This window comes from Apis cerana, linkage group LG2 (assembly GCF_029169275.1).
Source record: "Apis cerana isolate GH-2021 linkage group LG2, AcerK_1.0, whole genome shotgun sequence".
Classification (NCBI taxonomy): Eukaryota; Metazoa; Arthropoda; class Insecta; order Hymenoptera; family Apidae; genus Apis; species Apis cerana.
In genome coordinates this window covers 14,293,620-14,305,884 of record NC_083853.1, presented here as the reverse complement: position 1 = coordinate 14,305,884, position 12,265 = coordinate 14,293,620, and the positions used below count along the sequence as shown (strand labels likewise).

The 12,265-nt window shown below is 45.9% G+C and overlaps 1 protein-coding gene across 5 annotated transcripts in view; it reads left to right on the top strand.

Moving 5' to 3' along the window:
• Nucleotides 1-12,265, top strand: part of LOC108002943 (protein dead ringer) — an 84,385-nt gene that overhangs the window by 51,032 nt on the left and 21,088 nt on the right. For all 5 annotated transcript variants that reach the window (XM_062071550.1, XM_062071554.1, XM_062071553.1 and 2 more), the window contains one exon: nt 7,144-7,216. In XM_062071550.1, the coding sequence (XP_061927534.1) occupies nt 7,144-7,216 (73 nt within the window). The remainder of the gene's footprint in view (nt 1-7,143; nt 7,217-12,265) is intronic.

Below are 12,265 nucleotides of genomic sequence, written 5' to 3'. Positions count from 1 at the left end.
TCGGTGACTCTCCGTGAGAGTGGAAGGACGCGAAGGGACCACGAACTCGCCTCTTTATGCCGTTCCTTCTTTGTGACGCCGACATCTGGCGTCATCGAACGTCAACCTTCTTCTCGTTCCTTGTATTTTATACCCTTCGCCTCGTAAAGAGAGAGGGGAGGGGGAGAGAGAGAGAGAAAGAGAGAGAGGAGAGGAGAGAAAAAAGAAAAGAAGGAGAAAAGTCTCCCGACCTCCTTGGTCGCTTAAGCTAGGCCAGCCTCTTTGTTTGTGTTTTCAACCCGGTTTCGGGGGATCGCGGGCTGACCCCGTTCGCGACACGTTCCAGATGATCGTTTTCACCCGTTTAATATCTCGATATGAGGGGGTGTTAGGAATTTTTTCGAAAGGATCGAAATTCGAGTCGATCGCGAATAATTCCCCGATCTTTTTTCTCAGGAATCGAGTATGAAGTCCAAATCTCTTCTAGGTCGAATGTGAGATTTCTCCGGAACGATCGGATCGATCATAACACGATGTTACATTTTTTAGAAAGATCTAAATGAAATCCGAGTCATTTCTCGCGGAGGGGAGAAAAAGCGAATATTTTCGAACGACGAAAAGATCGATTCGGAACGAAGCAAAGATGGAAATTTTGCGAGAAACGGTTCCAAGAAATTTGTCGATTATCTTCACGGAGGATAAATCGAACGCGAGTCTCTTTCTCGAGAGAGATTTCCTCCGTGGAAGGTGGCGAGAAGATTTCGTTGCGGGCAATCATCGGGCAATCACCGCGAGGGGATGAAGAAAGAAGAAGGTGGAAGAAGCTTTCGGAGCGGACAAGGGCGGATCGCTTGAAAAACGTCAATGATTCCTCCTCGAAGCTCGAAGCGGTAGCTTTGGTCAAAGGAAACCGAATAAACGCGAGGAAAACCTCATTCGGATTAGAGGCTGACCCAGGGAAGCCTCTTCTCTTTCCGCGAATCGATATCGTTCGAATAAAGCCGATTGATTTGCTCCCGATAATAGGTGTCGAACGGAATCATCTTGCGTCCTTCTCTTTTCCGCTCATCTGCCCCGATACACCTTGTATTGCGGGTTCTGCCCGACCCGGCAGAAGATCAAAGTGACAATTCGATGTCTCTTTTCCCGATATTATTGAAATTGCAATTATCGACGTAACGAACTTACGATAAAATTTCAAACAAATTAAAAAAAAAAAAGAATACGTCCACGTTTTCCGATTTTTCTCCGTCTTCCGTTTTCCGTATGTATGGAATTATCGATTTAATTATGAAAAAAAAAAATACGTCGTCCAATTTCGCTTCGTTCTCCGTATAGTATATAATGATTGAGATTAGACTTTAGACATCGAATGATCCGATAAAATAAGTTAAGACAAAAAAAAAAATACGTCAACGTCTTCCGATTTTTTGTACGCTGTATGTAATTATCGAGGTTAGATTTAGCTATCGAGTGATTCGATAAAAATTGGAGTCGAGAATCGAAAGAATATTTAATTCTATATTCTCGATCGATTTGCTTCGTTTTCCGCACAGTATATAATTACCGAGGTTAGACTTTAGATGTGATTCGATAAAATTTGGAATGTCGAGAGAATCGTTTTCCGCACAGTATATAATTATTGAGGTTAGATATCGAATAATCCGATAAAATATTTTTAGAATCGAAAGAATATCTAATTCGATATTCTCGATGAATTTGCTTCGTTTTCCGCACAGTAAAAAATTATTGAGGTTAGATTTAGTTGTCGAATGATCCGATAAAATTCGAAGTGTCAAGAATCGAAGGAACATCTAATTCGATAGTCTCGATCGATTTGCTTCGTTTTCCGCACAGTATATAATTACCGAGGTTAGACTTTAGATGTGATTCGATAATGATTCGATAAAATTTGGAATGTCGAGAGAATCGTTTTCCGCACAGTATATAATTATTGAGGTTAGATATCGAATAATCCGATAAAATATTTTTAGAATCGAAAGAATATCTAATTCGATATTCTCGATGAATTTGCTTCGTTTTCCGCACAGTAAAAAATTATTGAGGTTAGATTTAGTTGTCGAATGATCCGATAAAATTCGAAGTGTCAAGAATCGAAGGAACATCTAATTCGATAGTCTCGATCGATTTGCTTCGTTTTCCGCACAGTATATAATTATCGAGGTTAGACTTTAGGTCGATAATGATTCGATAAAATTTGGAATGTCGAGTGAATCTTTTTCCGCACAGTATATAATTATCGAGATTAGACTTTAGATATCGAATGATTCGACAAAATTTGGAATGTCGAGTGAATCGTTTTCCGCGCAGTATATAATTATTGAGGTTAGGTGTCGAGTGATCCGATAAAATTTAGAGAATCGGAAGAATAATCCAATTCGATATCCTCGATCGATTTGCTTCCTTTTAACTATAATTATCGACGTGCCCACGTGTAGAATCGCATAGTTATTATCGCGATGATGGTTGACGCGAGAAGGAAACCGGAGACAAAACCGGCTCGATATAAACCTTTCCCTCGGATATATACAAGGGGGCTGGTCCACGTCACGCTTATTGCTTCTTTGCCGGTAGTACAAACAATCCGCGTTTCCTCGATATTTCAACCAGCTCGAGTTTCCGCGAATCCACCTATCCCCACCCCTTTCTCTCTCTCTCTCTCTCTTTTATTTTTCCCCGTATCTGGCCATTCTGTAATCATTTTACGATCCATTCCATTCGCGATCAAAGGAGAAAGCGAATGTCGAATTTCGACGAAAGTTTTCTTTTCTCTCTCTCTCTCTTTTCTCTCATTCTTCCTCAATTTTCATCGAATTTTACAAAATTATTCGATTTATATATATTTTTGGCAAATAGTGCGATCGTGAGATAGCGAAGCAAATAGGTGTAGCAGGGATCTACGATCTCTGACGCGGTTCCTCTGACGTTAAGAAGATTCCATAAAAGCGTGGCGCGCTTTACATGCGCCATTCTCGTCGTAATCATAATAATTACCACCGCTATCTTTAATGCGCTGGAAGAGGATAATGGGAGCGGCGTCGGTTATTACGGCCGCTCGTATAAACCGCGATCTTGATATCCCCCGCTCGTTTCCAGAATAGAATAAGAATGTCAACGTCGTCCCTCTTTTAAATTTAATTCCGCTTCTCCGAAGATTGAATCGTAAATTTTAAACGAAAAATTTTTCCCGTTCGAAAAATTAATTGGAAAGGAGCAATCGGTTTGTTCCGTCTCTCCTTGGAAACTTGGGCAGGATCGATTCTTTGCAGTTGGCTGTTGCCGAGGCGGGGGCAACTGGGAGACGTAAAATGCGCGGGGGCCAAGTGCGGCAAGCCGCTACTCGTAAATCAATCGAAACGGGAAGAGGCGTTGTTTGCCTTCGCTGCGGGGCTTATTATTCACCACCGATTTTCCTCCACTCGATACTCGCCTCTTTCTTCCAACATTCTTTAATCATCCCGACGATGGCGCTAATAAAATTCTCTAGCTCGCCTTCTCGACGCATCCCTTCCTTTCCGTGATATATTTCCCGATTACAACACAAGGAACGCGTGTATTATTCTCGAGCAAGTGGATTTCTGGTGGACGAAGCGTTCCCAGAAGAAGCGCAACGACTCCTCCTCGACCTCGACAACGACAACCGAACAACCTCCACGCATTATTTAAGGCTGCACCCGTTTCCGTTTCGCTCCGAGACGCACCCTTATAAAAGCTTTTACGACCGGAAGTTGACCCCGCGGGGGCGCAATACGGGCACCTTCTCCGTCCTTGTTGCGAAACCGAGACTAGACACCTAATTAAACACGAACGAGTGCCTCCTCGTAAAATTCTTCCCTCCCTCGACTCCACTCTCCTCGGATCTTCCTCCTTTTTTCGCCAACCGAGAAGGCACGCTAATTTCCCTTCGATTTTATCGCGCGCGTTTTTGAGCGTTCCGATCGCAATCTGTCAAAGACACCGTGGCATAAACGTGGCGACAACGGTACCGCCGGTTTCACCGTTATCGCCGTTCCTTATCAGCCGGAAGGGAGCGAGTTATCTGAATCTCGGAGGCGGCAAGGAAGAAGAAGAAGAAGAAGAAGAAGAAGAAGAAGAAGAAGAAGTGAAAGAAGAAGAAAAAAAAGGAGCGTCGTCGCCGTGCATCGATAATTACTCGTCGTAAAAGTAACGTGGCGTTGAAACGACACACTCTCGCCACACGCTTTCGTTCTCTTCGGCGAATTTTACGCTCACCTCTCGTTTCCGAATCGAGTGTTCGAGCTCGTAAACCCCTCCCTGCCTCCACGCGTTCCTTCCTCCTAAACGCGGCGCACCGATCAAACTCAACTTTCCTCCCAGTTAAAAACTCGTGGTCAAAAGGAGAGGAACAGGAGGGGGAGAAGAAGTGAATAAACAAATAAATAATACGTAAACACGTAGTCGCGATCCCGGAAGGGGTCGAGGAAGAGGATTATTTCGATCCTTATTATCTCGAGATCGGGACGATGAATCGAGGCGTAGGTGGTTCCTCCTCGATCCCCAACGATAGTTAATCGCGAGGGACGATAAAAGGACGCAAGCGTGTCCCGCGGTTGGACGGATCGTTCCTCGCGGGGAGGAGGGAGAAGGTGGCGCTAGAGAGAGCGCGGTGCGCGCGGGTACATCGATCATCGGAGGACGCGTCCCTCCCTCTTGCCTCGAAGAGGACCGCTAAAGTAACCCGATCGACCGTCGGCTGTATCAGGAATTATTATTCACCGGCCGTCAGTGGATGAGAAGGAGAGGGCGGGGCCGCGGAGCATGCATCATCGAGAGCAAATTCCGCTCGCCCCTCTTTATTTTCAGTGGTGGTGAAGGATAGGGGGGAAGGGAGGGATGGAGCAACAGAGGCCGGTTCTCTCGTGGATCTTCACGTGGCTGCCGTCACTCCGCTTAACTGTAGATCAATCAATATACGCTGGTTGAAGAACCCCTCTGGATCTCTTTCTCTCCCTCTCTCTCTCTCTCTCCTCCCCTTCCTCCACGGCCTTGCCTCGGTTCGTTCCTCTTTCTCCGACCTTTTACCCTCCGTCCTCCCCCTCCGGCTGCCCCTAACGAGCTCATCGCTCGTCCAGCCAAAGAAAAAACACGAGAAAGTGGTACAAAATGGCCCTTGAGAAATGCCGTCCGTCCATCCGTCCATCCATCCGTTCGTTCGTTGGTTCGTTTGTACAGTCGTTGGTTCGTAGGTTCGTTTCGCCAGGTTCGTTGCAAGGGTGGACGAGATCGAAGCTGGGGCGTTGCCACGAAACGCGCGGGCGGAATGCGCGTACGAATAAAGAGGGGGAGGGGGGAGGGGTCGTGATACAGTCGGCCATTTCGGTGAACGAAGGAAGGAGAAAAAAACGCGGCCGTTTCTTCCGTTCTCCTTTCCTCCTTTCGATCCACTCCCCTCTCCCCCTTCTCTCTCTTTCTCTCTCCTCTTTCCGTCCCACCCGTCGTATCAAAGTCTGCTCGTTAATTATTCCGCCGGTCTATCATTAAGAATTCCGCAGATACGACGAGTATCTTATAACGCTTACGAGTAGATCTCGCGATCGTAGGCGTTACCAATTGTAAAGGCACCTGTCTCGTGGCCTTGGATAACGCGATGCGCACATTTCGCATAGTCGTTATCGGTCATTTTTGAATAATAAGGAACGAAGGAAAAAAAAAAAAAAAAAAAAAGAAAAAAATGAAAATGATTGATCAGCGCACGATTCAAAGTTTCCGTTATCCAACACGCGTTGACACGTATCGAATTATAATAATCGTGGCGTGGAAATTTGGCATCGAACGAACGAACGAACGAAGGAAGGAAGGAAGGAAGAAAGAAAAGATGTAAGACGCGATCCTCTTCTAATATTCTCCGGCGAAACACACGCTTATTAATTGCGATTCGTAATGCGCATGATGACCAAGCGTGATGTAACAATCGTGGAAACGCGTCGATCGAGCGTAAAAACACGTAAAATTAATTTACCACGTACCGCGACTTTACCTTTGAACGATCGAGACGAACACGGATGGATTCTTCGTTCTTTCCGCACCTCCCAAACTCTCGTCTCGATTCACTCCCCCTTTCGAACCGCGCTTTTCGTTGCCACAGTTCCGCGGGGATAAACCGGTGGAATTTGGCAAATTACTCGCCCCTCGTTTCGATCAAATTTATCGTCCGGACGGCACACGCACGAGCGGCTTGAACGCTCGTTTCAAACGAGCGTCGTTGGCATACGAGCCAACAGCGGCGACAACAACAACAACAACAACGACAACAGCAACGACAACGAGAAGAAGTTGGAATTCGAACTCGTTCGAACCAGTTGATAAATTGGCATCGCGTTATTACACATCCCGGAGGATGATCCGAGCTTAACGTCTCTCCTCCCCTCATTTTCGAACGCGGTTGGGAAACGCGGTTGGCACGTTTGCACGTAATTTCTAAAAGCGGTGATCGTTGGACCGTCACGTTTCGCGCGGGTTTATCGTATATCGTACAGCGTGGCGACAGCTGTCGCTTGAAAGAGATAAAGGAGCGCGGAGATCGTTCGAAACAGTTCCGAGTCCGATCCGGGAATCGGGATGGGTGGGAGGGGAGAGGGGGTGGAGGGGGACGGGTCGAGAAACGGCAATTAGTTCCAATAATCGTTGCCTCTCGGCTCTCGGTTTGACGAGTCTCCTCGGGAGAGAGAGAGAGAGGGGGGAGGGAGAGAAGGGACGATAGAGGGAAAGGGAGGGAGATGTTGTATTATAAAAGCAATTAGAGGATCTCGGATTAGATATAGCACATCGTACATAACAAATATGATAATACGGGGCCAGCTAGCCCCGAAGGGAGTTCGGCTTTGCCTCGGTCGAGGGGGTTTCGGGTTATGGGGCAGGTTAAACGGAATCATTAATAATCGGAGCTAACTAATCTGCCTGTCGCTATGAGCACACTTGTTTCACTCCTGTTTTTATTCGGGCCCTCGGCCCTCGAACGACGTAACGTTTTATTCCGGGACGCGTTGCGTTTACGGGAGGGGAGAAGAAGGGCAAGGAGGAAAGGAAAAATCCGTCCTCGCGGAAATCGATCGTTCGATTCCGATCGAACATGAAAAATCGACGCAAACACGTTTATCTTTGCCTTTGGTTTCGTTCTTTCAGCTATACGAGATCAACGACGATCCGAAAAGGAAGGAATTCCTGGACGATCTCTTCAGTTACATGCAAAAACGAGGTAAGTGTTTCCCCACACAAGTGTTTCGTTCCAATGTTCTTTTTCTTTTTTTCCTTTTTTCTTTTTTTTTTTTTTTTTTTTTTTTTTATCCTCTTAGAGACGCCGTGTGACAATAACAATAACAATAATATTAATAATAATAACAACAACAATAATAATACGCGATTACAATAAGGATAACGTCGTCGGGCAATTGTGACGCCGATAATAAACGATATATCCGCGTAGAGTAAATAAGAAAAGGTATCGACGTCAAACAAACGCGAAATGGCGCCGCGCTCATTAAAAAAAAAAAGAAGCTCCCCTTCACCCGCGCGCCTCCCCCACGCCGCGCTTCATTATCGTCCGACCCGTTCAATCGTTCGAGCGGGAATTAATTTCGCAAATATTGATCGTCCCGATCGACGTCCAAGGCCGATTCCTCGGTTGGATCGGGACGAATGTTGGAACGAGCCCGAGTTTTCATCCGCGCGGACTCGGCCGGCATTTGTCTCCATCCAACAGGCGAAGACTTATTGCGATCTCTTGGCAAGCGGTCGGTCGCGTTCCGCGCGGGCCTTCGCGATCCCCCTCGTAATCCCGCGTGCATGTCCACGATGGGAGGGGGAGGGGGCGCCTCCCCCAATCTCCAAACCAATTTAACCTTAGACCACCTACGCGTACCCTCCTCCCTCTCCATTCCCCAATTTCCCCCTCGCGATATTCCTTCCCGTCAACGCGTTATCGTCTCGAATTTCGGGATTGGCTCGTATTTATAAACCGGCCCATTGTCCCGAGCAACTTGGAGAAATCGTGCCAAGGTGATTTCAGAATTCGGTGAATCGCATTCGGGCCTCCTCGCTTCCGAGCGCAACGAACTCGAGCCGAGTCTCGAGCAGTCTCTTTTTTATCTCGCCCTCTCGCTTTCTTCCATTTCGATCGAGCGGGGCTGAGGGTTGTCGAGGGGAGAGGGCAGGCGACCGCGTGTCACCGTCGCGGGGAAAGTTCGGTGAGTTGCGAAAATTACGAGGCGTATTATATTCGCTCGGCCGTTGGAGGAAAACGAGGCGCACGTGCGCACCCGCATCTCGTTTCCTGCACACGTGGATCCGCGCATCCCAACGCCTCGTAAACGTCCACGTGGTTAAAAGGTTCGATAATACGTTGCATCTGCGTCCGTCAGAACGGACGGAATTAGATCTTGACCAGCCGCTGGAAACAGCGAAACGCTATCCCTTTCGCGCTTTCCACTACTTGGACCGTATCGTTGAGAAAGGTGAAGAAAAAATGAAACTACGAGCTGGAATTTAGGAAATATAGTAGAAAATTCTAATTTTAGTCCCTCGGAAAAGGTGTAATTCCAAATCGATTTACACGTTTCTCCTTTTTCGAGCACCCCCTCGAGAAATAATTAGAAATCTTCGCTCCTTGGCAAGATCAATCGAAGCTAGTAGGTTGGAGAGGAGGAGAAAAGGGTTATCGTAGCTGGTATAATATAAATTTGCAATCAGAGCGAGGATCGATGGCCGGTTGATGCGATCTTTACGAGGTCGATTAAAATCGTGGCTCGAAAAGAAAGGAAGGAAGGGGGAGAAGGGGTTGCGACGAGGGAATATAAAGGAGCGTATCGGGGGTGGGGAAGAAGCTGGAACGAAAAGCCGGGGGTACCGCCCCCCGCGGGGCCTGTTATTGTGTCGACGTGAACAATGATTCGACGCTAACGCGATTCATAACACCTCGGCCACGTTCACAGATATAAAACACCATCCATCACATCCCTCCACATTAGTCGATCCATCCACGATTCTCTGTTTGTTATCGATTCCCTCCCCCCAACTCTTCGCGGCGAGCCACCCATCGAACCCCGTTAACCCTCGATCCGCGATCCTCGTTACGAAAATTGCGAAAACGCTCGATTTTTACTTCGATAATTCCTCGTTCGAAACGTAATAATAATTTGCGAAGGGAAAAGTATTAACGAGAAATTAATGCTTCGACCAGTTTCACTTTTTCCAATGAAATTTCCGATTTTACGGAATACCTTCGATTTCTCGCGCGTTGGACGGAGCTCGAGCCTCTTCTCCCCGGCCGGCAGTAACGTCGGGATTATCTTAATTGAAAGGTCGTAAAGTTGATCATCGATAGAGATTTCAACCGGACGGGATGCCACTTCCATCTCTCTCTCCCTCTCTAAATTCGGCGCGGTAATAGATATTACGAGGTCGTTTCGCAACAAAGTGTTTCGTCTCGTCCGTATATCAAACGAGCCGACGAGCCGAGCAACCGGAACGCGCAAATTCGCATAAGCGGAACGTAATTGGCGGGGATAAGCCCGCGAGACTTCCACCGCCCTTTCGGGAACCGGTTCATCCCGATCAAAGGGGACAAACCTTCCTCTCCCCTTGGAGATATAATTGGAACTTAGTTAACTTCCACCCTCCGTTTTACGACCAACCCCCCCCCCCCCTCTCCTCGTGATAAAAACCGAAGAAAACATTTTCTTCCCCGCCCAATATCCCGCGAACGTTACACCTGTTTTGAAAAAGGAAAGAAAAAGAAAAAGAAGGAGAGAAAAAAGAGTGAACGATCGATCGAGGATCGAGGATACGTAGTAGATTACATTCGTCGTTGTTTTCACATCGCGTCGGGGGGGGGTAGGGGATAGGGAAAGAACGTTTGGTGGAGCAAGAAGGTTGCAGCGTTTATCGCGGAGGGAAGGTTCTTTATTTATCGCGCGTATTGCTGGCACCTCTTCGGGGCCCCGACCGTTATAAATCTCAAGCCATTTAATATGCAAATCCCGCCACCTCCTCGACAGCCCGAGGACTCTCTCTCTCTCTCTCCTCTCCTTTACTTTTTTTTATTTTCTTTACCATCGCGAACGAGTTTCAATCGCCGATGTAATTCATACTGCGACCGCGCGAGAGCAAATGCCATTCTCTCGTCGAATACGTTATTATCTTACTCCTCTGGGCCCCTTCCCCTCCACGCCCCGCTCAGCCCTCGATGCTCGCGGGACGGCCGGTTACGCGCCAACAACTCCCACGAGGACCGCTTAATGATGTCCGCTCGATTTTATAAGCCTTTCTTGATAACCACCATATCTTTTCCGCTCCAATATTGTCCTTCTTCTTTTTTTTTCTTCTTCTCTATTATTCTTCGATTATTAACTGATTTTGCTCTCGTAACGACATTAGACGTTACAGATTGTTAGCTGAAAATTCTTCTTTTTTTCACTTCTTTTTGTCATTTTTTCGATTATTAATTTTCCTCTCGTAACGCTTTCAACATTAGGTTATAGATTAGCGGATGTGAAACTATTCTTCTTCTTCTTTTTTTCACTTCTTTTTGTCATTTTTCGATTATTAATTAATTTTGCCCTCGTAACGCTTTCAACATTAGGTTATAGATCGTGCGGATGTGAAACTATTCTTCTTCTTCTTTTTTTCATTTTTTCTCTGTTATTCTTCGATTATTAATTGATTTTGCTCTCCTAACGACATTAGACGTTACAGATTGTTAGCTGAAAATTTTTCTTTTTTTTTTTTTCACTTCTTTTTATCATTTTTTCGATTATTAATTAATTTTGTCTTTTCAATATTAGGTTATAGATTGTTAGGATGTAAAATTCTTTTTTTTTTTTCACTTCTTTTTGTCATTTTCGATTATTAATTAATTTTGCCCTCGTAACGCTTTCAACATTAGGTTATAGATCGTTAGCGGATGTGAAACTATTCTTCTGGTTTTTTTTTCACTTCTTTTTCTCTGTCATTTTTCCGATTATTAATTAATTTTGCTTTCGTAACGCTTTCAATATCAGGTTATAGATCGTTAGCGGATGTAAAACTATTCTTCTTCTTCTTTTTTTTTTCCACTTCTTGTTCTCTGTCATTTTTTCGATTATTAACTGATTTTGCCCCCGTAACGACGCTTCTAACACGGTTATATAGATGTTGTTAGCGGATGTAATGGAAGTGTCGTAAAAAATTAAAAAAAAAAGCTACTCGTTCTTCTTCGCCAATTTTATATTTCATGCCGATTCCAGCGATGGGTAAAATTTAATAGTTATAAAGTTCACTCGGATAATTTATTGTTGGAAACGTAATAACGCGATAACGCGAAATGGCCGATATTATTCAAGAAACGGATCATAAGCGTTTTAATAAATAATTGCTGGTTAATTCCATTTTTAACCAGTTTTACTTTTTCGAGTCGGGAATCCGACTATTTGGCGGCCGATCGATTCGTTCGCAACCACGAGAGAAGCGACAATTTTCTTCCAATTTTCTTCGTATACATCGCAATCGAAGAAACTTGCCATTCTTCCGTACACTTTCACCTTTTTTTCCACCAATTTATAATAAATATCTACAATTTACCCTGTCCATTATCGAATAGGCGATAATCTCGTCCTGCTCGAAGCGAGCAATACCAGTAATCGATCGTCACTCCCTTCGAAAGGATCCAACGACCCGCGCATCCGAACACTTTCACCTCTTTGCGATTTCATTTCGACTCGTATTCGTATCATCTTTGCCATCCCATTATCGAACAGGTGATAATCCCCGTGTTCCGACAATCTTTCCACGCGGCCGAGCAACGACAATGTTCCTCTCTCTCTCTCTCTCTCTCTCTCCGTGTGCTCGAAAGGAGGAAGAAGGAATTGTCGATCGATGATCCGTGGCTATCTATGATGGTGGCGCGAAAGCAAGAGTGTGAACGATAATAATACTCGGCGGGGCAATAATACTCGGGTTGGGTTTGGTTGTATAAGTGCATTGCACCGGGCAGGGTCGCGAGTCGCGTTACGACCGCCTCGAGAAAAATACCTTTTTACGCGGCGCGGGTAACGCATTAGCGGCGAGGAACACGTGTTCGGCACGAACACTTTTCGCTACACACTTGTGAACGAGCACGCCGTGCGTGCCGTCTGCGTACACAACGCGTCTCCGCGCATACGGTCGCACGTTCGCTCTTTTCACCGGCCGATACTTTGTACCCGTTCGCGGATTATCGCGTCCTCTCTCTGTCTCTCTGTTTTTCCTTCTCGTTCTCTCGCCCTGCGAAGAA